The 21,959-nt window shown below is 31.8% G+C and overlaps 1 protein-coding gene and 5 non-coding genes across 6 annotated transcripts; 2 read left to right on the forward strand and 4 right to left on the reverse strand.

The window, feature by feature from the left end:
- Positions 1–7,744: 7,744 nt before the first annotated feature.
- On the reverse strand, positions 7,745–9,070 carry LOC149899786 (uncharacterized). The gene is made up of 3 exons (XM_090114051.1): positions 8,811–9,070; positions 8,627–8,688; positions 7,745–8,552 (listed from the first exon to the last, which is right to left on the reverse strand). Exons 1-3 carry the CDS (start codon positions 9,068–9,070, stop codon positions 8,512–8,514), a joined length of 363 nt encoding a protein of 120 aa, XP_089970177.1. The 3' UTR covers positions 7,745–8,511.
- Positions 9,071–11,492: 2,422 nt separating this feature from the next.
- Positions 11,493–11,611, reverse strand: LOC149899787 (5S ribosomal RNA). The gene has a single exon (XR_016457940.1). It is a non-coding gene; the product is annotated as a 5S ribosomal RNA (ribosomal RNA).
- A 350-nt stretch (positions 11,612–11,961) lies between these two features.
- TRNAH-GUG (transfer RNA histidin (anticodon GUG)) lies at positions 11,962–12,033 on the reverse strand. The gene has a single exon. It is a non-coding gene; the product is annotated as a tRNA-His (tRNA).
- Positions 12,034–13,543: 1,510 nt separating this feature from the next.
- LOC149899789 (5S ribosomal RNA) lies at positions 13,544–13,662 on the reverse strand. The gene has a single exon (XR_016457931.1). It is a non-coding gene; the product is annotated as a 5S ribosomal RNA (ribosomal RNA).
- Positions 13,663–18,638: 4,976 nt separating this feature from the next.
- Positions 18,639–18,757, forward strand: LOC149899790 (5S ribosomal RNA). Its single transcript, XR_016457941.1, has one exon. It is a non-coding gene; the product is annotated as a 5S ribosomal RNA (ribosomal RNA).
- A 2,352-nt stretch (positions 18,758–21,109) lies between these two features.
- On the forward strand, positions 21,110–21,228 carry LOC149899791 (5S ribosomal RNA). Its single transcript, XR_016457926.1, has one exon. It is a non-coding gene; the product is annotated as a 5S ribosomal RNA (ribosomal RNA).
- Positions 21,229–21,959: the final 731 nt, after the last annotated feature.

Below are 21,959 nucleotides of genomic sequence, written 5' to 3' on the forward strand. Positions count from 1 at the left end.
ACTAATCGAGTCTTTTTTTTTCTCTTACGCTTGAGTATGCTCAGGAATAGAACCCTTTCATTTTTCAGGGTCTGATTCGATGTGGTTTAATTGTTATTAAATAAACAAAAATAATAATTAATAAATATTTATTAAAAAAAAATTATGAGGCGTGCACTTTTGGATTTTCCAAATTATTTTTATTTTTTCCAGGCGTTATATTGACGGAAATCAGATGAAAAGTTGTATATAGTAGATATTATTATACGTATAAGAAGAAAAAGTTTTGTATTTTATCAGAAATTGTTATAAATTTGAAACCAATTGTAGAGCTAGATTTAGACATACGATTATGAATTAACTAGCATTCCGTCCTCGACTTCGCCCGCATTTTTAAAGAAAAACCCACATAGTTCCCGTTCCCGTCAGATTTACGGGAAAAAACCTATCCTATGTGTTAATCCAAGTTTCTCTCTATATGTGTGCTAAATTTCATTGTAATCGGTTCAGTAGTATTTGCGTAAAAGAGTTACAAACATACACATACACATCCATCCTCACAAACTTTCGTATTTATAATATTAGTAGGATAGGATAGGATAGGATGCTCAGATTTTTTAACAAAGGCAACACAATTTTTATTTTTACAATTCAAACATACTTCTTAAAGATGTTTAACTTTACTCAGAGATGTTAAAGCATTGAGAATTCAAATAAAATGCCGTTTATTCGTAACACATTAACTGCCGTATCCAAAAAGCGTATTTCTCTTCAATTGAACGTAAGGAAAGGGGAAGTCTTAGATTTTCTTCTGCCATTAACATGTATATTGTCCTTAATTTATGGGACAAACCTATTTGATAACTTGGAGAGCGTTTATTTGACATTTGTTTAGAAATATCTCGTAACACTTTCAATAAAGTGCGTTAAATTGTTTGCTAAATTTAAGTCAGGCGTTCGCACTTTCAATGTAACTTTAGAGGGTCTTATCAACATAATTTAAATAAAAATAGTCAATACTACAGTGTGACAATGTTTTTGTTTCGATTAACTACACCAGTAAAAAACTGGACTGAGTGGTAATAGCGCAGATTGCCGAAAATATTTAAGGTTTGTAATTGCGATTCATTAATAATTATTAATACATAATATAATTGGGAAAATATACTGATTTCAATTCTAATACTGTGCATGACTTAAAAAATCGTTTTATTATATTCAGGAGCATGATTATCGCATGACTAACCACGAATAATAGACCGGGAGATACTGACACAAAATTTCGAGTCATTTGTAACAGGATGGCGGTTCTACAGGGTTCTTAGTACGCAATGACAAAAAGAAAAATGATGGTGTGAACGCTGGTACCGGCGGCTTAGTCACGTGGGCGTTAGTGGAACTCATCTGAAAATAGCGAAAGTCAAACGATTTGTAACAGTATGGCACTTATTTTTCCTGTAAGTTTGAGGATCAACGAATATAAATACAAAATTTCAAAGATCTAGGTGTTGGAAATCTTCACTTATATAAATTAATAATAAATTTATTTTTCAAGTATGACAGCACTTTTTCCCCCTACTAGAAGTATGGCAAATATAATAATGGTCACATTTTATCAAATACTCTCCAAAAAGCCAAATGCAATACTGGTACAAAAAGATAGGCGAAATAAAAAAATTTTGCAGATTTTCGGCGGTATGGCGACCATTTGGAATCGTCCGAAAAGTATGGCATGGCGATTTTCGTAAATGGCTGCACGACGATGGTTACCTGTGCAAAAGTTAGCTTGGTACAAATGGTTGAATAATTGTTTTTTTTTTAATCAACACATTCGCGTCGGTATGGCGGGCTGTAAGTCATACCGGAAAAGTATGGCATGACACTACCGCCTACTTCTTTTTTATGGGCTATCGGTAAATTCTAAAATTTTTGTGTTACAAATCGTTTGACTTTCGCTATTTTTCCGACGAGTTCGACTAACGCCCACGCGACTAACCCACCGGTACCAGCGTTCACACCATCATTTTTCTTTTTGTCATTGCGTACTAAGACCCCTGTAGAACCGCCATCCTGTTACAAATGACTCGAAATTTTGTGTCAGTATCTCCCGGTCTATAAGTAATTTGGCGTATTGAAAAAAATCACAAGAATTTTCCAAATATTTTGACATAGCATAAGGGACAAACAGGAAAAAGCTCGCGGCATCGCATTACCATCGCCAGCGAACCGTGCCGCACCCCCAAGCGCCCGCATGTAAATGGTATCGCGAATTTATTGTTATAACTCCAAGCTAAGTGATATCCAAGATTTCCTACCGAATATGCTTCAAGCGTTTTCCTTATAAAACTTCACCAGTGACAAAGGCCCGTGATAAACGGTAAATTTATACGATTCACGTAAGAAAGCAAGTGTCGAGAGCTCAAGTCAAACTGGTCGTTATTATTACTTCTCAGACGTATTTTCCTCTGATTGCTTTTCATTTGGAAATTGAAGGTAATGTATTACTAAATGAAAACTGATTGCAAATGAAAGGAAATGAGCTGTGCTGAAGTTGATTTGGACTCTAGCTTTGTTAGTTTTAAGTAGCGAATTCAACATTTGAACTTGGTGAGAAAGAATATATTTATAGTAAGAGAGATGGAGAAAAATTTATTTATACATCGGTTATCCCTAACAGTTTGAAGTTTATAAATTAATAAGACATTTAAGTGGATGAAAATTGTATTTTAAATAGCTTTAAAATCAAGAAAATTTTTCTTCTTAAAATATTACTCCACTCATAAAAGAGCTTGTACAGATCGTACTGAGTTTGATACAATTAAAACAGTTATTAATTTGTAGCATTGATACATTATTTGTTGTTTAATAATTAAAATTCGAGCCAGAAAAAAAACGGTAAACGCTACGATCATAATACTCTATGGAAAAATAAAACAACTTACTTTTAGTTACTATTTCAGTAGTTACCTCTCGGACTATAAAGTAAATTGACAAAATGCAACGCAAGACTGGCGCATAAGAAACAAAGGCTAATGATGATTTATGAAAGGGTCTGGCTGTTTCATATTGTTTTCTTATGATGAAGTGGCTTGAAATGCATTATTCTTTAAACAATGAAGACAAATAATAAAATATCATATTTCCTTGGAGACTTGCGTATTCACTTAGAATGGAAAGTTAGTTTATTTTTCATAAGTTGTTGTAAATAATTAAACAATGTTAGTTTAATGTTTAAAAGACAAAGTGTTGTCTCAAAAGCTTCTTATCACCGTAATTTAGACGTTTTTTGCTTATGAAGAGGAAATTTACCGTAAATACTCAGACTCGATTAGCTAAGAAATAATTATGTTCTGGTTGTAGGAATCACTGAAGGCAGATCAACAAAATAAAATAATGTGATAACAACGCGAGCGTAAGCTAGAGCAAAACACAATAGAACACAATCAGTCCACAGTCGAAGTAATTTAATTTACACCCCTAATATAAAACATCTTCTCGATGACTTATCACTCGCACAAAACTCGAACGCGAATGAATATAAATGATATGAACATCCGAACCGCAGCCGGAAATGACCAAGGATTTGTCACTGTCAAATTTGAATACAGCGGATGGGAGAAAAACGAACGTCATCTGTTCTTGTGTGCAGATTTGTTGTGAATTGTGTTGAATTCGAGAAATGAGGGTAGATGCAATTGGAACTAGATGTAAGGCGTGATTAACTTTACAGTATTCAATGGAGTTGACAGCATTTACTTGATGAGCAAAGTTCAACTGGAAAAATCCAGTAAGGTCTAAATCTAACTTTAAGAATGTATGAGGGACTTGTTTTCTGTAGATAAGAAAATAATTCAAAAGTGCTTCTGATATATAAATAATAAAAATTAATAAAAATCAAATTAAAAATAATCTAGTTTTACTAAACTAGTTTTACTAATCTTACTAGATTAAAGATAGAGTTTCAGTGTAATTTAATCTATAATACAGGATGGCATTATGTAGAAAAATCTTCGTGTGTTTGCTGGTTTTTGTCTCCAACACAGCTTATAAATCCCAAATTTACATAAACAAATATATCTTATCACGGCAAACAATACATTACCCGATTTTCCTTCATTTCAATACATTACCAAAAACACTATTTCATATCGATTTGAATTATTGCGCGTCTGAATAATTCGTACGATGTTAAAACGCATCTATTATTTAGCGAGCGAAGGCTTAGCGATAGATTTATGGTTTCCGTTCGTAGACATGTCGAATTCGAGTTTTTGAGTCTTTTTCGCATTCACGTGGTTAAGGCACCTGTGTTACTTTTTCGTGTTTATTTTATGATTCATTTTTCTATGATGTAACAATCGTCAAAAATGTAGGCACAATAATTCATTAATGTAAGTGTGCAATAAGCGTGTGAGCTTTATGTAGAGTAAGCTTCAAGTAAGTAATACATAATAGTTTTAGCTTAAGATTCAGAAAACCGATTCGGAAACCCATTATAATTCTAAGCCTTGTGTTTAACTTAATGTTTTCTAGTCGTTGTCATAATTTTTATAGTACAAAAAGGATTGTTTGTAACTTTGTTAAATTGGGCGACAATAATTCAATAATAACATTGAGTGTTGGAAATTCATTTAATAATACAATGTTATATTATTCCTAATGGACATAATATAATATTAATTCTTATATCAGTCAACCCGGTTAACGGTTCTACAAAATATAATGAACACGCTCAGCTTGATCACCTATCAGGGCGCTATCTCTGTCCTATTTCGCGGTATAATTAATCAACTATACATTAAATAAACAGAATAATCCACGGACACTACCGTATCACGTACACGCATTAATCATGCGTCGGATTTTATGTAAATTCGCTTAAGTGCTGCTGATAAATGGATGGTCAAGTTACTATGCGGGTTGGATACGAAAAGTTTGAACTTGACTGATTTTTTGGTAAAAGAATCATTTCATATTATGAATAATTTAATAAAGCAAATCTAAAAAAGCCAAATATGAGTCATGTCTGTATGCGTAGATAAAAGGCTTATAAAATATTATGAGGATGCATGTTTTTGTCGATTTGCTCGTGGACGTATATTATCAAACAATTAATTGAGTTTTCCACAACTAAACTTATAATAATTACTTATTACCTTGAATTCTTTTGTCGCAAGCAAGTTAATGGAGTGGTTTTAAAACCGCCACATAAGTTTACGACAATATTTAAGTGTGCTTATCATTAAATATCATAATATCCAAACAAACACCAACCTACATCTGAATATAATAACGCACCTAACAAAAATTGTCCAAGTCCATACTTTACCCAGCACCATACGCAATGTCCACTTGATTTCATTTTTCACTCTTAAAGTGTTTTGTTTCGCTGACAGGGGTCCGTGGTATTGAAAGAGAGTTTGTTTTTGTGCTGGACCCTCTTCAATGGATGCTGGATCCCGTTTGTTACATCATTAACTTGAATTATAAGGATTTACATGGGCATTAGTGTATTACGCAGGATAACAGAATGCAAAACGAATGCTGTGTATTCGACGTTTTCACAGGAAAAGTAATACACATATTATATACAGTATGTACAGACGTACTGTATAAATTATATGTGTATAATTTTTTGAATAAATTGTCTAGCATGGAATAAGTTTTTTATTAACTAGATTCATTATAATTTTCTAGTTATTAAAAAGTAAGTTCACAGTTTTTGCTTATAAATTATATACACATAAAACAATGCCTTTTTACTTTCTTCCAGGCGATCTCCAATAAAAAAATCATCCGTTCTTTCCTTCCAGATAAAGTTAATATTAAACTCCTAGATAAACTCAAGCTACAGATAATAATCAAAACAGCGTAACACAGAATATATCTGTACAATTAGTGCAAGTAATTCCAAAGCGTCATAACTCCCTTGAATTAATGAAGGCACAACTTGGTAAATGTTCGTCTATTTTGCTGACCAGTACTAATGTGGCTAGTGCAGAATCTAATGGCTGTATTTGTCTTGTCTCAATCGTGATTTTGTGGGAATTATTTAGGAATGAGATGGAAGTGTTAAAGAGACTATCAAGTTTCTTCAAAATATTATGTTAAGTGACTATTAAAAGCTTTATGTAAACTTTATGTAAAATACCTAAGTATAAAATAACGTTTATTATTTATTTTCATATTTTTATGAATCTGAAATGTATCGAGCAATCTCTATCTTTATTATTTCTGTATCATAAGAGATAGCTGTATTATTTAATTACTTTATCAGACAGAATAAATACTAGATCGCTTTGTTTTAAATTAAAGAGTAAGTTTTACCTGCATCTTCCACCTAAACCTATTGCGAAAAGAGATATGATACAACATTCACAAATATTTTTACATAAAAAGTAACAAACTAATTAATCATATCCATTGATTAAAGTAATAAACTACGAAACCTTTCTAATTTACTATTCCACCCCTCCCCTAAATATTATGACATATTTTAATTACGTACCGCGAACGCCATTTTAATTTTAAAAGTAATCCGCTTTTAACGCCGCGAATAGCGCAGTCGAATTATAGAATAGTGATGTGCTGAAATTTTATTTCCATCGACGTTATAAGTGAGATATGAGTACTTTGATAGAACTAGGCTTTAATATATTTTGCTAATAAGTAGAGTAGGCGCATCAAATTTGTTCCACATTGATTTAAAAATTTGATCAGACATAAATATCAAGTCTAGTATATCTATGCTTTGTCTTTTCGTAATCAAAATCATCCACTTATTTTATCGATATTCCTAGTATTAATAACACGTACTAAATCGCTTTAGAAGTAAATTGAGAAGCGAGAAAGCGAATAAGTAGAGCTCAAATTTTATAATAAACAAAAAACGCACCTCAACTCTATCGATATCGATAATTCGAGCACATCACTAGCAACCGCGTTGACAACCACAATTAAAGCTGACTAATCTCGCGACAGGTTTCTTATTAAGACGATACACAAAAAAAAATCCACTGCTTGGCGGGCGGAGTCTAATAGCTCGCTATCGCGAACGCGGGTGTGCGCGAAGTCATTCTTGCATACTCGCCGCGCTGCCGCTGGCCGACTCGGGACAAACATGTATGGAGTCGTCATACAGTTATAATATTGTTATACATATATTTAATTGTTGATTTATTGGTTTTATTTTCTTGCTTATAAACACAAAATTATCTTCTTTTTAACAAATACTTAGACATTATTAATTATTATTATTTCGTAATGTTTACTTTATTACAAAATAATACAGGTTATAAATAATCTTTAAAATAACAAAAAATATTGTTACTCTGAAAAAATGAAATGGTACCTAATTACGCGGACTACTGAATTGATTTAGATAGAATTTGATGCTGACGTAGATATTACATCATGCCCAGAAATGAAAGGTACTATTTCTGAAAGAAGTTATAATCCCCAATTCTTCTCAGTCAAAGTCAAGAGTGGAAGATATCGCTAATACAGTAAAACTGATGCGAAACTTTGGATGTTAATTTGTATATTTTTTTGTTAGTTGTTACTTAATCACGTCAAGACTACATTACCAATTTTGATAAAATATAGCTAATTGCCTGGATTTACACATAGGATACTTTTTATCCGAACTGAACACTTCTGTGGGATAAAACAGGATTCACGATATAACCTAATTCCACGCGGGCAAAGCCGCGGTCAGAATGATATTTTTTTAAATAAAAAAATTGTTTAAAAAAAACACAAAATATATTGACGCATGTATTTATTTTTTGCACTCTATTATAATTGTAATTATTCATTACAAATAATCAAAATAAAATAGCCAGAACAAAGTTAGGCCCTGGTAGGATAGGTAGGCAGGTACAGCAATGTGAGACGAACACTGGCTTATTTATACCAATAATAATGTATTATAAACATTAAATTAAGTTTACTTTCTAACAACAAAAATACATAATATTAGCTAATGTGAAAACGAATCAACCAATCATCCCACAACAATGAAATGTGCACACAAATATTCATCCAAATCGGTTCATGTGATTAGGAGGAGTGACTGCAGCGCCATCCTCCGGGCCCAATTGTGTTTCCAGATCACCCAGGAACTCAATTTAATATACTTACACAAAATTTTTCGAAATGAAAACTCACATTACTATGTAAATATGAATATAAACCGGTTTTAGTACTAAGCAATTTCCCGCACAGGTGTAGTAAGTATAAATGAAATAAATATCAACATCAAATTCTTTATACAACATACTTATCTACCACCTACTAAGAAATTCTTCAAATTTTTTCGTATTTTAAAGTGAAACTTTTATTACATCGTCTCGGCAGCCGACCGTCACGCGACATGCGCTACACAAAGCAGTGTTCGGAACCATTCGAACAGTTTCACTTTTACCGTGGTTTCATAAAACCACACAATATTTTTTTTTTTTAAATATAATACTACTCCAACGAGCTCCTGTTCCATAATTCCATATTACGTCCACCATACTTCCACTAAGTTCACCATGATTTTTTATTTCTTTGCACTTTGTTGCTTTTTGCTAAAAATGGAATCATGCGATAAAACCAGTAGAGCGTTGATAACATACATTTTTGACTGAATAAAGGTACTTACGAAGGAGTGGGTTCACATTGTGAACAATCAGTGGGTTTATTTTCCTTCTGGATTCCGGATTTCTGAAAAGATTATTTATGCTATAAATTAAAAAATCTTACACATTCGTTATGTACTTAAAACAGGGGTACATAACATCGTCTATAATACAATTATCATCAAATTTAAAATAAAACGAACTTACTTCATTAATTTGTTCCAATTGTAAGCATTCTTTTTCCTCCAACCTTTATGTTTCTTCTTCTTATTTTCTTTATTGTCCCCATTTGTCTCATTTTGTCTTATCGTGTTGTCACCCTTTTTTACGATTGCGCAAGCGACACAAGTTCCCCGTGTGACGGCCGTAGCGGGAATGACTCGTGCAGCGATCGGGGTAGGAAGGTACAGGGCGGCTCTCACTATATTGGCTGGTCGCGCGCTAATTTCAAGTATTTCTTGTTTCATTCAAAACCATCGCATATTTCAAAATTCTAACACGGTAGACGTATAGGTTGTATATTTTATAGTTAATGTCCAAAAAGTCGTAACTTTACGTTTGTTATTTTGAAGATGCCAGAGATTAAAAAAAAATAACAATGAGAACTTTGTATTTTTTTTCTATCGAGAAAATATCATGGAATCATGTTTCTAAAACGGTAGACGTATTGTGTTACTATTGAACTTTCTTGTCAAGAATTTTCATCACGACAACTTTAATAATATAAAAATTACGAAGGTTTAAAAAGGGCCGTAAATGTTAGAAAAATTAATTCATCCCCTTAACACCATTTGTTATATGGATTACGTAAGTTATCAGCGCATCTCAATTTGTGCCCTCGCCTTTATAATCTCTGCTAAGCCTAGTAAGGATTAAAATGTAAAAGAAAATGTATTTTGGGCTGTTAAATAAAATAATGAAATAGGTCTTGTTAAATATGTTCAAAGACAAATTATTATGCCATAGACATGATAATTATGTCTGATGTAACGAAATCAACGAAGTTATTAAACAGTCAACATAATATTGTTTTAATTTGACATATTTTTATATTTTAAGGAAAAAATATCCAAGAATAATTTAATCTTTGGCCAAAAGCATAGGTTCTACCAAAAATTGTACCCCATTTAGATTCTATTTCCACATTATTGGACACACAAAAAGTAAAAACGCACAATATCGATCCACTCAACAGATAACATGAAATAAGCAAAAGCGACCTCATAATACCAATAAAATATGTACTCGATTTATCAATTGTAAAGAAACTAGTTACCTTGATTATTAACTTCTGCACAGTATCTCATAACACAAAGGATTAATATTTTCAACCCTAAGTACTTAGATATACCATTGAATATGCAATTAACATACTGATGACAGGAACGTCCTAACAATGGTTTATAAATTGACATCATTTATATCTGCTTTACAGGCTTTTGTTGGTCTCCAATGTTTGCATGTTAATGGGGAATGAGATATTCATATAAGTACTTGGTATCATCTATCTTTGATAAACAAGAATTTGGTATGGTTTACAACTGTATATTTAAAGTTTTAGATGTAGGTACATTCATTATGTTTAAAGGTCATTTTATTATTTATTAAAAAAATGTGTATCAAGGACAGGATTAGGTATAGAATCAACACAATATGTTGATCTCATTAAAAGAATCGTTTCATTTAAAATAATTAAACGTATTATAACGTAAACATTGCCTATCAAAATAAAATAATGTTAAAACAACGTATAAGCGACGCGACGTTTAGGAATACCAAAGTGTAATTTCGAAATATTAAATGCTTATTTTACTTTTAAATATATTTATTTACCAAAACATAAGCGTATCTAATCTAATAGCGTACATACATATAATAATTTATATTCAAACGTTACTCGAAACAAAGGAAGCGAAATAAATAAAAGCAAAATTTAATCTCATGCATTAAACAGAGCCGGAGGCAATACATTTACATATATTGCAAGATGGTTTCATTAACTCAATCACACCCGTATCTCTAAGTTGACCCCTGTTAATGGAGCTGATATTAAGATAGAGCTAATCCTAACATAACTTAGGATCAAGGCAGTTACAACCCACTGACCATTGTCCTGTTTAAATTAAGGGAACGCTTCGAACGAATTGAATCTCGCACCCTGCCGTGTAAATCCGACGCGATAAATTTGCTCGTTGCGTAAGTATTGCTCGTTGTTTATTGTGAGGCGCAAAATTTTACGAAGCAAAGCCGCAATGTAAAAGCAAATTCAAGTATTGCTTTGTACCAAAATGTTGTTTCGTATATTCGTAGAGATGCTATAATAATTGTGCATAAATTTCGCAAATTTCATAATGCGCTCGTAATAAGATTTTAACAACCTTAAATCCACGGGATAGAGTTTAAAATTCTGCAAATTCGATGTGATTGTTACCCTATTTAATTGTTTTATGTCATCGTAAGATTTTATGTTCGTCTCTCTTTATGCAAACCGCTCCTTGGGGTGATGTTTTTGGTTTTTGGGCACTATTGAAACTTGGACAGTAATTTCGTTATTTCCCTAATAATACATTAAGGATATTATGCGTTAGGATTTACGTCCGTTTTAATGATCTAGCTGTTAAATTGTTGTTACAGTTGGTGTACCTATTTAAATTGTATCGTAATTCGTATACGGGTAACAATGACCAGGATAATAATAATTAATAAATAAAACAACAGTGTTTACAAAAATATTTATTGTGTAATAGCACGTACATAATAGTAATTATTAACACTATTCTGTGGTAATAGTAAACATTAAATTATTAAAAGTTAAAACAAATAAAAATAATTCAGTTAATTTTATTCAGCGTTAAAATAAAATCAGAACAAATGGTAAAAAATGCAAAAAGCCAACATCACGCGGTGTTCCCAGGCGGTCACCCATCCAAGTACTGACCGCGCCCGACGTTGCTTAACTTCGGTGATCGGACGAGAACCGGTGTATTCAACGTGGTATGGACGTTGGCGATGTTATAACTGAAATAACATTAGATAATGTTGACAACGTATTAAACTTACGACGTTAAAATAATTTAATAATTATAATCTAAAATAAAAACTTACGTTAAATAAAAAAATGAATGTATATATTCCAATGAATAGAAAATAAATGAAAGGCAAAAGATAAAATATTTTAAACCATAATTATTATTCTTTAGTAACATGACATAAAAATTTCATGTATATTTGTATAAGCTTCTCAGTTTTATAACGGAATCATGAAAGTATAATAAAAAAGGACATAAAAAATAATATTACCTATACAATAAACAAATAAACCACAAAAACATATCTCCGCCGTAACAGTGTATAACACTGCCGTGACCAGGATTCGAACCTGGGTTACTACGGCCACAACGTAGGGTCCTAACCACTAGACGATCACGGCTATCGGAGCGTTGGGTACAGAGTTGAAATTATAGTACAAATTCTCATGACAACATATTATTTATAATTATATCTTTATAGAGTTGTAATGATACATAGAGAGTATGTATACTAGCTGCTCGCCCCGGATCCACGCGGATAGTTATTTTTTTAAGTTTTTTTTTAATTATTCAAACGGGGACAAATCAACAAATCCGTTCAACCGTTTTAATGATTTATTTGTTCGTAGTTTTTATTCTTATTATTGAGTGACTCAAATACTATCAATAGAATAAAAATAACGACAGAAATTTTTAAATATTAGGTAATTACTTAATTTACTTCCCTATTTACTTGAAAGAAATATATTTACTTTAAATGCAGTCATTGCTAACAATAACGAAATAGGTAATTGTAAAATAAAAAAGACGTGTGGCACTCGGGGACTGCCGCGGTAAAGCTATTGCATGCTATGCCTTCAAGCCACACCTCCGTGCCCGTCGGAGTGGGGAGCGTGAGGTTTTTCGTTACGGAATTTCTGGATTCGGTCCCCGCGCTCAAGGCCCGCGATTGAAGCTATGCAATGGCTTAAAAAAACAAATTGACAATACATTTTCCGTTTATTTCCATTCAATCTTAAATACAAACAGAATTTTGGCGGCAAATTATTTGACACGCGACAGCACGTGCGTGCCACGAAGTGAAATTATCTTTTGGGTAATTCTATTTTCTCTACGAAATAGAATAAATAGTTTGTAATGCTGTGGCTTAATTTGGGGATTAAATTATTAACACAATGTTATTTATTTTGTTGTGTGTTGTTTAATGTTTTTACTTTCATAGTCTCGCGCACTTTTAATGGTTTATTTTTTCAACGTATGAAAAATGATAGCGCAATAAAGTTTGGATAAACTTAAAAAAATATCCGCTACTATTCCGTATACTTTCTAAAACATGTTTAGGTACCTAAATTGAAAAATGAAAAGTATCAAAGAAATGTATCAAATTACAATCGATTCTTCTCACATAACATTAAAAAACACAAAAGTACCTAATTGAAATTGTTTTCCCTATAAATATTGTCTTGAAAACCGATGTGATAAAAACGCAGGATAAATTATTAATATATTTTGTTTATTTACCTTTTAAGCCTAACCGATCGCGTGCGTACGGGGTAAATTGTACCCCAATTTATTTAAAGTTCGTTCATTAACAAAGAGTGTTCCCTTGTTAGGGACAATTTTATTTAGTGGGTAATTGATGATTTGATTATTACCAGTGAAATAAACATGAGGTTTGGTTGACATCAGTTGTCTGTAATTATGTAATTTTGATTATTATGATGCTTTCAAATAATTCTTGTTTTTGTTACGGGTTAAAGGTATCGTCCAATAATTACGGGACCGATCTACGCAACCAAATAAATTATCATTTCATTTTATTTCGACCATTTTAATGGATAAAACGCTGTTTTGATGAACTTAATACGTCAATCAAAATAACATGAAATTGTTAAAACAAAATATGCAAAAGGCCAACATCACGCGGTGTTCCCAGGCGGTCACCCATCCAAGTACTGACCGCGCCCGACGTTGCTTAACTTCGGTGATCGGACGAGAACCGGTGTGTTCAACGTGGTATGGACGTTGGCGAATGCAGACCATAATGTTGGGAGATAATGAGTAAAAAATAAAAATAGATTTCATAAGGAAAAAATAAGTACAGTATTGACAATACTTTATGGAAACCCGTGTTGGCCCTTGGTAAATTTACATAATGTTATAATAATATAGAAAACAGAATAAAAAATATACAGTAATTACATTATAAGCTTTATATTTATCCTTCTTATTGCTTTCATTATTATTTTCGTGTTTAAAATTTATAATATTTAAATATTCAATACTATACAATAATAAAAATAATATAATAATGAAGCCAACAATTTGCTTTTCAGATAACATATTCTTTTATCCTATATCACCACTATCTAAGTAATGGACTGAAATGACGCCACACCAAACTACCGCTATAAATAATACAAGAAAATTTATCGAAACCTATTGCTGTTTTATACCTATCACAGCGGGATGGTTATGGGCCAAAGTTGGGAAGTCAAAGCATAATTTACAAAAATAAACACCTTCCACTGTCACATTCTGAACCATATCTTATACGGTAAAGATGCCAAAATTGAATAAAATATCGTCTAACTAGCGCAAGTTACGCTGGCTCCAATATAATGTGAGCCATTTATAACGTATTGTGTTTTGATTGCGCACGTCAGTTCGCAGACTAGTTGTATTCGATGGATGATACTCATACGAGAATAGGAAATGGTTATGTCTTGAGATCCGAGCTAAGTTTGAAATGTCCAAATGGCTGGCTGTTATCGTTCGCTACGTTTGCTCAGTTTATTGTCTTCAAGATGCCTTGAAGCGTAAAATCTATGGCTCATGGAGACACGAAATATTTTCAGCTGAATTTATTTGGTGGAAATCGAGGGAGTTTAGCTAGCGACGCTTTTGAGATGCTTTTATGACAGCGCAATGGAAAACTATAAACAATTTATAGATATCTATAGAAGATAAAACCTCCTTTTTACCTCATTTTAAATCTTAATTAGGTATTTTAGAGAACATCTCTATACTTTATTTCTCCCGCTTCATTTCAAAAATACTTTCTGTTTTTGACAGTTTAATTTACAGTATACACGAAATCATCTTACAAACACAATATTAAAGATTGAGTGATAGTCCAGCTTAGCGGTCCCCTTATATTTTTTAGAACCGTATCAAATACATCATTCTGACGTCAACGGCATTATAAAACCACGGACAAAGGAGACAATTCAGTCTTGGATCTACCATATTTATTTGAGCGATTCTATTTTTGATATCGGTTGAATTTTGGCACCATGCTCTATACAAAACACCCCTCGAAGTGAGCGAGGCAAGTATCATTTTAGATCAAACACGCGATAACGGCTATAAGAACACCCCTATTATTTGATACAATAAAAGTGAAGTGTCGACATATTCCGCATTCTGCTGCGAAATTACTGCAAGAATGATTGACCAAACTGATGATTATCTTTCATTCGAAATCGACCCTTAAATGTTTGTATGTAAGGTGTACATTACGTAAATAGTTGGCGAGATTGATGAGAGATTTTTGGGTGACAAGCTGTGAGCATGTGGCTATCGTACGCTGTGTAAAGGTCGGTAGGCAAGTAGATACGTACTAATGGTGATTGGGAAAAATATTACACCCGTACCAGTTCCAATGATTCGTGGTTATAACCTCATGAATATTGAAGATCTGTCTGCGATATTTTTATTTGATTACACTTTTACAGATCCACAATGCTTTGTGTTAATGGATCCCATAAAATATATATGGATTTCTCGGATGTTTATAGTAAATAAAAGATATGATACCATTATCTTACTCGTGCCCGTGCCGTGCGTGAAGACAGATTCATAACAGTAATAATAAGTATAATAGAGTAAACATAAAATTTTCGAAACATATCTATATTTTACCCGTGTTAAAGCCACATTTTATCCAACGGTTAATTTAGTCACAATTCTAATATGCGCAATCCTCTTATGTGACTCGAAATATTAATCGCTAAAGATTACCCCTGTAGTGAAAATTATTAATATTCAGTCGAGTAGCAGATAAGGGGTGAATACATTGAAAGAGTGTCGCGTCTCAGTCAGCAACGCGTGAACGATTCGGTAATTAATACCCCGAAATGGCTTTAGAGACCCCGCGATGCGTGGAAGGGTTAAGTTTGATTTTACAATTTATAAGCGGGCACATTTTTTATAATCTATATTTTCGTGCTATATTTTATGTTCTTTTGAATTGTTTGTGGTATATTTTTCCGTTGCCTCGTTTTTGCTTCTTGCTGAATTTAAATTTTCACACAATATTTTGATAGTTTGATGATTACGTTTGTTATTATTGTTTTAAAATATATTGTCATCCATGAACTATACTGAACTAAAAGGTACCTATTATATGTACTTTATAATTTATTTTTATTTTAGTTCACACATTTCAACATTTCATTAGCCATCATACCAACTAATAACTGCAAGATTATCTTTATTAAGAATTTAAACCATAGATTCATTAAAAGTTAGAGCGTCCTTATAACATATTAATTTTCCAAACCTTCAAAAAGTTTTAACAATTCAATATTTTCAACATAATATTAGTTAAAACTGAAACGTAATAAATAATCTTCCACACTTTCACATTGGAATTTGACACTACAGCACGGGGGTGAATAAATTATGGATTCCAATTCGAGTATTGTCAGAACCAATATCGTGAGCGAATGGTTTTGTAATGCTGCTGGTGATATTCTATTAAATATTGGGATAAACTTCGATTATTTATAAAAATAAGCTGTAAGTACCTATATTAAATTAACCTACATTTATTTAAAAAAATCTATTCAATAACTATCAGTCACTATCTGAGTCGTTTTCAAAATAATTGTACATTACTACAAAATGTTTGTCCCCCTAAAAAACCTTCGAAAAAAATATGGTTACGACTGAAATAAATCATTGTTAACTTTTTACAGACTAAACTTAAGCATACTGCATATCATTTCTGATAAAAAGCAATGAATTGCGATTCAAATTCTTACATAAATTTAATGTGAAAATAAAGTAACAAAAAAAGCTCCATACATTTTTTTATTGTCCCCTATGTGGACGACAATGAAAACCAATATTTTTATCAGAATTTTTGTATGAAACTTCCTATTTTTTTGTATCATAATTAAAAAGCAATGTTTGAAGTGTTATATCTGATAGATTAAACTATTTAAATTACCTTAAATAAACGAAGAATTACATATTATAAAAATGTCCCTATCAATCGTTACAATTTCGTGACACTGATTTATTGACATATTTAACCAACTTCTTGTATCACAAAGAAGAGGAATCTAACTCTTATCATTGGCAACAATGGTCATGTCACGAAAAGTAAGGTCACATTAACGCGCCGCCATTTTGTTCGTCGTCCAGACATGGAAGAAGTCCAGTAGTGTGCTGTGCAAAAAATTTAGTTACAATTTCCTAACGACGTATTCTCAACAAAAGTAAGTACATTTTGAAGAATTCACCTACCGCAATTGTAATATACTTAAATTATGACTAGAGTAATAGATTACACTTTCAATCTAATGGTAAATGTGATTATGTTTTGTGTAAAAGTATTTCTTAGGTTATTTTTTACATGTTACTGACGAACAATTTCTTGACATTTACTGACGTCAGTAAATTGTAGACGGTAAAGCTGTGGTCTCATGTGTAAAGTATGAAAATAAGATATTAAAATGTGTGTTAAATTAATGTAACGAATAATAATAAAGGAGAAAAACAATAAATCTCTCAAGATTATTTTTTTGTAACTACAGGCCATACTTTTTTAAACCATGATGTAGGGTTAGTAAAGTCGGGCTTAGGGACTTGACTTTTCCTGGGATCTGATAACTTTTTTATAGTGAAAGCGGATCAGTGAGTCTTGGCCTCCAATTTTACAAGTGGTTTCTGATGGGATAACGCTTACCTTATTGCATTTAGTGTTGATCGCTTTTCCACCCACACGAGTGATGCTTACTTTTGTTTTTATTTTTATTCAAAATACATATATCCAACAGCTTTTTTTAGTTTCAGAATGCCGCCAACCGGTGCCGAACGGCAAAAAAATACATTGAAAAACTAAAAAAGCAAAACCCTGAAAAATATGAAAAGAAAAGGAAAAAACAGCTCGAGAAAGTGAAACAAAGACAAAGAAAAATATCAGATCTTAATGACAGTGAAAAAGAAGCTCGAAGACAAAAATGGAAAGAAGCTAATGATAGAAGAAAAGAAAAGGAAAAGCAAACAGAGAATTATAAAAATTGATTGTTTGTTGATTATTTTGTAACTAAAAATATATTTTTTTTTTAACTAGTGACTTCTTACTTTTTTATATGTAATATTACCTTATTCTGAATACAGCCTTACTTTTACAACTTCCTGACATTTCCTAACGAAACAGTTTACTGACAATTTCGTGACGTACAAATATTTTGAAAATGACCCATCTATTTTTTGCTTTTATTTTGGTAGTTTTTAATACGTGAAGCCTGAAGGAAGTAGGTACCTAGGTAGGTAAATCTGTTTATATCACCTATGTTAACTAAAATACAATTATATTATGAATATAATAGACGAAACTCTAATCATAATGGGTGTTTATAGGTAAGCACTTTATTTAATAATTATTGAATGATTATTACAAATTGACACCATAATGTCCAATATGAGGCACACCCATATTACCTACAATCGCTATTCACATTAATAATTTACTGTCAGTGACGAACCGTTCATATTATTATCTGTAATTACATTATTGTTAATCAACATTGTTATCTTCCGCTAATTAGTTCCACGATATCGCTTAATTGCTTCTAATTAAGCAATCTTATCATGTTGCATTCTCTATTGTTGCATCTCTTTCGCACAAACTATAGAACGGTGTATCTATACTTTTCTTAGATCTTCACTAGTATAATATATGAAAATGTAGTATAATTTCACACGAGTATTCGCCAACGTCCATACCACGTTGAATACACCGGTTCTCGTCCGATCACCGAAGTTAAGCAACGTCGGGCGCGGTCAGTACTTGGATGGGTGACCGCCTGGGAACACCGCGTGATGTTGGCTTTTTGTATATTTTTTAATTTCTCATTGACATATTTTTTTTGTTTTTTTATTTAAACTAAATATGTTACTTAGGTCTATAACATGTTTTAAGTAAGTAAGTAATTAAATTTTCGTCAATTTTATCATTTTAAAATTTAAAATTTAAATAATCTACAGATTTATAACATGCGGAGAAAATATTAAAATAAACAGAAAATTTTAAGCATTCTAGTTTCTACCGATTAAAATACTTAGTTAAAATACCTATAAAAAATCATAACTTTCGCAAATTTAACTAGAAAATGACTTTCTATAAAAAATAGAAGCTCCTGTCACTAAAAGTACGTCACTATTACATATATTTGTCTATGCTATTACCCAACGTAAAAATATAAAGCTAGGTGCGCACAAGCATCAAGTGGACCAAGCCTGCGATGCGGGCACATTGTCACTCCCGTCTCATCGATCAACTTCACATAATTCAACTCATCTGCATACTAATTCTGGTGCGCATGGCTTTAATGAGCAAGGGTTTAACATTTTGGGTACAGTCGAGAGCATTTTTTTTAGATTTTTTAGGAAACGTTTAAATGCTTAAAAAAATTCTTGAAAAAATGAATTGGTGAATTTAACAAAAATGAAGTATTGATTAAGTTTTTAATTAGGTATGCACCATGCACATAATATTATACTGTATAGGTACATCATCCTGGTCAAGACTGAATATTGTTGTTTACTAAACATATATCGCTAGTTTAAAAACTAGCATTTAATAAAGTAAGTGAATTTTCAGATAAATTTGCAGTGCCTATTATTGAAACTTTTTATACGATTTTTGTATTTAACTGTACCTGCAAGATTAAAATAGCAAGAAGTAATTGATCTCGAAATTATTAGTTATGCGGGCAATTATGATTCATAATGTAGAGATGGTCACTATCGCGTGCGAATATTTGAACACAAATTTAAATTTATATGTAAAGGAGGGGTCATTTTGATTCATAAAACGTGTTTATGATTAATTATATAAAATACACAACTCAAAGAGTAGAGATAAATAATTGTATTGAAGTCGTTATACTTAATGTGGAGTCATTGAAATTGAAGTTATAAAAATCATATTAAGAATATTATTTAAAATATTATGGGTCATATCAGTAATCAGTCTTACATTAAGTATCAGTAAATAAAAGTTTTAAATTGATCGTTAAAAATGTATAAAGGCTAAATTTTATGTCTGCTATATTGCTGTACACATTTCGACAGGCGCTTTGATTTTAAAATTACTATTATAATTTGCTTTCTTTTTGGCTTTAGTAACAGTTATTCATAACTCATTCATCTCTCTCGATCAATTTTATGGTAATTTTGTATTTCAAACTTGATTAGAAAACAAACAGAATTATGAACAATAAAATTTTTTCAAACTAACTAAATTCCTTCACGCCCATAACGATCTTGCGTATCAAATGGATGAGATTTCAAAAGCTATTAATTACGTTTTAAAGAAAATCAAAAAGGCTGAATGGCAGAATAATTAAATATGCATAGAAAGGGTTAGTGGGCAGATTCGGCACGCTCACAGTATTAATAACTTGATCCATCACCAGTTGACGGGTTAGGATGAATCAATGTCAGGGGTGTGAGCTTAGTCGAATGTTAAATTGTGGTATTACGAGTAATATAATATGAAAACATTAATGTGTTCTTTTTTTTAATCGAACTGGAGTTATTATGTACAAAAAGAGGAGATATATTTTCTTTCACGTATCCGCACACCAGTCAGTCTAAGCTTTATTTTTTTAACTAGGTATAGTTACTTAGGTACTTATAAGTAAAATTTCAAAATAAAATATAACAACAAAGCAAGGTAGACGTTTTGTTCTGGGAGAACTTATGAAATAAATAGTACTACATTAATGTAAGTAATGGCTTGTGAAGTATTTAGATTTTACGTTATTGGCCCTTCGAATGTTAATAAACAAAATTCACTTTAATATTCAAGGTGTATTTAAAAATAGAGAACATTAATTATAAATAAAATTGGCAAAATGTTTAAAGAAAAAATAAAAAGTTTGAGAAGCGTATGTAATACAGATTTATTCCGAGCACCAGACAAAGGGTTAAGTTGGTAATTAACGACTTTCGCATCAATTGGTCAAAAGAAGGATTATGTTTTGTAATTTGATACATTGTTACTGATTTAAAATGATAGGATTTGTGTTTATCCTTAACAACGTGTGATTTTAAGAAAAGTATATATGTAACTACTTTTTATTTTACAAGTGTGTATAAAATTATAAAAAAAATAATGATATGTACTTATGTATGTATATTAACTACATTATGTATTCTTATTTCAGTGCAATAATCGCCAACGTCCATACCACGTTGAATACACCGGTTCTCGTCCGATCACCGAAGTTAAGCAACGTCGGGCGCGGTCAGTACTTGGATGGGTGACCGCCTGGGAACACCGCGTGATGTTGGCTTTTTTGCTTTATTTTCTTATTTTGAACAGGACATAAAAATTAAAAAGATGTACAATAATCAATTTCTTATTTATTTTCGTTTTACATAGTTTTATTGGCATCCAAAGTGCCACCCACATAGATTAATGATATTTCCGGTAACAATGGGCTGAGTCGTTTTTGTGATCCCTTTTCGATTTAGCGTCAATTAAAAAGTTCCACAGTACTGAAGGGTTAACTTTATTTGCGTATAATTGGTCTTGTTCACTGAGTGTGAAACTATTTTGGGTTGACGATACGATTTTTGGTCGTCAGGCGATATAATGTCGTGTCACAGTATTACAGTATTAAGATATTGTAATACTGTGGTCGTGTCATGAAATTGGAAGAAATTTATTTAGGTATGATTACGCACTACGTCCGCGTCGACCAGAGAATGTGTGTGTAATGTGTATCATTTAATTTGTGTATATCGTACAATAGATAATATAAGATACACAGTGTACGAGTGTCGTAATTTAATTATTATTTTATTTCAGCAAGTAATAATTTATCAGTGATAAATGCAAGGCGAGTTAAAAGGATAAGTTCTATCATATTCGAAATAATAGTTACTTTTTTATGTACCTAAGTAAGTAAAACACAAAAAATAAAGACAAAGAACAATCGTACACTTATCGTTTGGTCTAAACAAGAGCATTGATTAAAAAGATCTCAAATTTTTTACCTGATGTTTACCACAAAGGAAATCT

The sequence above is a fragment of the Colias eurytheme genome, chromosome 20, assembly GCF_061535395.1.
Source record: "Colias eurytheme isolate Ceu_HAF_F1 chromosome 20, ilColEury1 Martin Lab GWU primary, whole genome shotgun sequence".
NCBI classification, from domain to species: Eukaryota; Metazoa; Arthropoda; class Insecta; order Lepidoptera; family Pieridae; genus Colias; species Colias eurytheme.